Below are 4,218 nucleotides of genomic sequence, written 5' to 3'. Positions count from 1 at the left end.
CGATCAATCATCCCAACGTGATTATCGGCCGATAGTGATCGGTAGCCGATCAATCGGAGCACCCCTAATAAGATTAGAAATTATTGGAGTACCATAGTATTTGAATATAATAAGCATTCGTTACCTTCACTGAATTACTTTTATACACTGCATACCCTCTTTCTATGCCTGTATTCATTATTATGTCTTGTTTACAAATCGTATTTTTTGCACTGTGCAGTTGACCCAGCATTTTGCCAGCCGTATAAGCAGTAAGATCAGTGAGCTTCTGGCGGTTATGGAGAACGGACTGAAGAACGCTGACCCCAGAGACTGTACTGGCTACACTGGCTGGGCAGGTGAGATCACACTTACAGATGTATTACAACTAAATTATTATTACATATTCAGTGAAACTCTACATGGCAAAGCGTCATTAAAATCAGCCTCTTTATATGGGTTCGCTAAGGATAGTTCACCCAAAAACGAAAATTCTGTTATCATTTCGTTTCAAACCTGTATGCATTTTTTTTCTTCTGCTGAACACAAAAGAAGATATTTTGAAGAATGTTGATAACCAAATAGTATCAGTTCCCAGTGACTTGTATTTTTTGTCCATAAAATGGAAGTTAATGGGAACCAAAACTTTTTAGTTACCAAGTATCTTCTTTTGTGTTTAGCAAAAGAAAGAAAGTCATACAGGTTTAGAATGGCTTGAGAGAGAGTTAATGATGACTGAATTTCAATTTTTGAGTGGACGCACAGTATAATTTTGTGCAGTATGTTGAAATATGATTATTATTAGGGCTGGGCAAAAAAATAATTTTTCGAAATTCGATTTTTCGATTAATCGTTTTTTAAAATGACATCGATTCGATATCGATTCTCAAAAGCCGCGAATCGATCTTTTCTGGGATTTATTTCCGCACACATTTAAAGCAAGATCTGATTAACGTGAATCTTATCATTAGTCTTCTCCACTAGATGTCACCCTTATTTACCTTGCGCGATGTTACAACAGAAAGCCTGTCATTCATTCAGCGCTTATCATGGCCATACGCGTGATTCGCAATGCTCAGGTGAAATGCTATAGTAATACTATAAATCTGCGGAAGAATTTGATATCACACATAGGCGCCATGATTTCTGCAATGAATATATGGTGGATGGCGCGGCGCACTGTTTTGTTTACACATGCTAAAGCGCGGATGACGCTCGCGGTGTTTTCAGCTTCTGCAATCTCACTATATGATGATATGAACACGAATGTCATCTCCAGCTGCTCTGAGAGTCACTTCATTAGCATTTTACCGTTTCATTTGAGAAAACTACCGTCATATCACATACACAGCAGCTGCAAGTTCTTCACGGCAACCCGTCAAAATAAAAGTTTAGTTTAACGTTAAGAAACTGTCAGAATATATTACTATTTAGCAGTCTTAATACTCAATGCTACTACTGCTAATAAATATTAATACATCTTTATTTTTAAAGGAATAATCACATCTGTTTTCTTTTTAATTTTAACGGTAAACCTCTGTTGTGCAGCACTTTGTTTGCCAAAAAATAAAAGGGTTTAATTTTCATTTGATTAGGATAAATTAAATTAATGTTTTATGCCTTCATCTGATTACCAGAAAAATTAAGAACATTTTATAGGGCTCTATTATTGTTTAAAAAAGGACCCATACAAAAAAAAAGTATAGGTTTAAAATACAGGCATGTGGTTCTTAATTTCTTTTATTAATTCACCATTTGTAAACTGATGTTTACTGTTCATTTTTTAGAAATATCAATAGCATTTGTATTAAAACTATATTCACTGAATGTAATCAAAAAATCGAGAATCGAATCGAGAGCTTGTGAATCGAAATCGAATCGAATCGGGACATCTGAATCAATACCCAGCCCTAATTATTATTACATTTAGATTATTTTATTAATATTCATTAACTTCTCATGTTCATGGTTTTCTATCATAAAGCTACTTGGGCCACATTGCTAAGTTCCTCCTCCCCCTACTGTAGGCATTGCCCTGCTTTACCTGCATCTCCACAGTGTGTTTGGAGACTCCTCTCTTCTCCTGAAGGCTCTGGACTATGTCAGCTACAGTCTGAGGAGTTTAACTCAGCGCTGGGTGACCTTCCTGTGTGGGGATGCAGGGCCGCTGGCTGTAGCGGCGGTGGTCTATCATCGACTCCAGAAACCTCATGAGGCTGAGGAGTGTGTGAACAGGTCTGATGTTGTTTAACCCTACTCTACCTCCATTTTTGTTGGATCAGTGACATCTCTCTTCAAATGATAATTATACATCTAAATATATAATCATATTAAAAATGTATTATTTTTGTCTGCTTCTAAGTTATTCAAAGTTATATTAAAGCTGTATTTCATAGGGACAATGTCATTTTAAATTCCATTTTTGACATTTCTGAATTAAAAGCTATTTTGATATTTTTTTTAATTAAAGTTAAAAAAGATGTCTTATTAAAAGGCTGAAGTTCTTTTAAAAAATAGCAATGTGAAGCAGTTTTGTTTTAAAATATTACATATATTACAATAAAATAACTTGAATATTTTTAATGCCAATTCAAAGTCATAACCAAAATGCAGAAAGCCATTTTTATTTTCACATGGAAAAGTAAACTACAAAACAATAAATTACATGACAGAGAAGACCTTTGTAGACCTGTAGAAAAAAAGTTTAATATATATACAGGTATATGTAAAAACATATGTATATACACACACAAATATAAACATGTATATACATTATCTCCCAAAAGTGAGTACACCCCTCACATTTCAGCAACCATTTTATTATATGTTGTCAAGGGACAATACTATAGAAATGAAAATTGGATATACTTTAGACTAGTCAATGTGCAGCTTGTATAGCAGTACAGAATTACTGTCCTCTAAAAATAACTCAACATACAGCCATTATTGTCTAAATAACTGACAACAAAAGTGAGTACACCCTAAGTTGAATATGTCAAAACTGTGTCCAAAGTGTCAATATTTTGTGTGAGCACCATTGTTATCTAGCACTGCCTTAATCCTCCTGGGCATGGAATTCACCAGAGCTGCACAGGTTGTTGCTGGGATCCTCTTCCACTCCTCCATAATGACATCACGGAGCTGCTGGATGTTAGACACATGGCGCTTCTCCACCTTCCGCTTGAGGATGCCCCACAGGTGCTCAATAGGGTTCAGGCCTGGAGACATACTTGGCCACTCCATAACCTTCACCTTCAGCTTTCTCAGCAAGACAGTTGTCATCTTGGTCGTTATTATGTTGGAAAACTGCCGTTCGGCCCAGTTTCTGAAGGGAGGGCATCATGTTCTGCTTCAGAATGTCACAGTATATGCTGGAATCCAAGTTTCCCTCAATGAACCGCAGCTTCCCAGTACCAGCAGCACTCATGCAGCCCCAGACCATGACACTCCCACCACCATGCTTGACTGTAGGCAAGACACTCTTGCCTTTGTACTCCTCACCTGGTTGCCGCCACACATGCTGGACACCATCTGAGCCAAACAAGTTTATCTTAGTCTCATCAGACCACAGGACATGGTTCCAGTAATTCATGCTCTTGGACAGGTTGTCTTCAGCAAACTGTTTGCGGGCTTTCTTGTGAGCCAGCTTTAGAAGAGGCTTCCTTCTGGGACGACGGCTATGACAACCGAATCGTTGCAGTGTGTGGCGTATGGTCTGAGCTCTGACAAGCTGACCTTCCGCTTCTGCAACCTCTAAAGCAATGCTGGCAGCACTCATGCGTCTGTTCTTTGAAGCCAGCTTCTGTACCTGACGCCATCGTCTGTACCTGACGCACAGCACAAGGACTCAACTTCTTGGTTCGACCCTTGTGAGGCCTGTTCTGAGTGGAACTTGTCTTAGAAAACCTCTGTATGACCCTGGCCACTGTACTGCAACTCAGTTTAAGGGTGTTACAGATCTTCTTATAGCCTAGGCCATCTTTGTGGAGAGCAACAATTCTAATTCTCAAATCCTCAGAGAGTTCTTTGCCATGAGGTGCCATGTTGAACATCCAGTGGTCAGTATGAGAGAATTGTACTCAAAGCACCAAATTTTAACTGCTCTAATATAAGATACACACATTTGTATAGTCCTGTCAAGCAGACAAAAACATGAACATGTTGAATAGGACATGGCTTTGCATGGTTAAACGACACACAGCTGTTATCACTTAGGGTGTACTCACTTTTGTTGCCAGC

The 4,218-nt window shown here is 38.3% G+C and overlaps 1 protein-coding gene across 2 annotated transcripts in view; it reads left to right on the top strand.

Annotated features, from left to right (window-relative positions):
* Positions 1-4,218, top strand: part of lancl1 (LanC antibiotic synthetase component C-like 1 (bacterial)) — a 13,261-nt gene that overhangs the window by 2,323 nt on the left and 6,720 nt on the right. For both annotated transcript variants that reach the window (XM_016504908.1, XM_016504909.1), the window contains exons 3-4: positions 221-338; positions 2,007-2,214. In XM_016504908.1, the coding sequence (XP_016360394.1) occupies positions 221-338; positions 2,007-2,214 (326 nt within the window). The remainder of the gene's footprint in view (positions 1-220; positions 339-2,006; positions 2,215-4,218) is intronic.

Source organism: Sinocyclocheilus anshuiensis, unplaced genomic scaffold (genome assembly GCF_001515605.1).
Source record: "Sinocyclocheilus anshuiensis isolate Anshui unplaced genomic scaffold, SAMN03320099.WGS_v1.1 scaffold218, whole genome shotgun sequence".
Lineage (NCBI taxonomy): Eukaryota > Metazoa > Chordata > Actinopteri > Cypriniformes > Cyprinidae > Sinocyclocheilus > Sinocyclocheilus anshuiensis.
The sequence above is the reverse complement of the archived record's forward strand: the minus strand, read 5'-3'. Positions and strand labels throughout refer to the sequence as shown.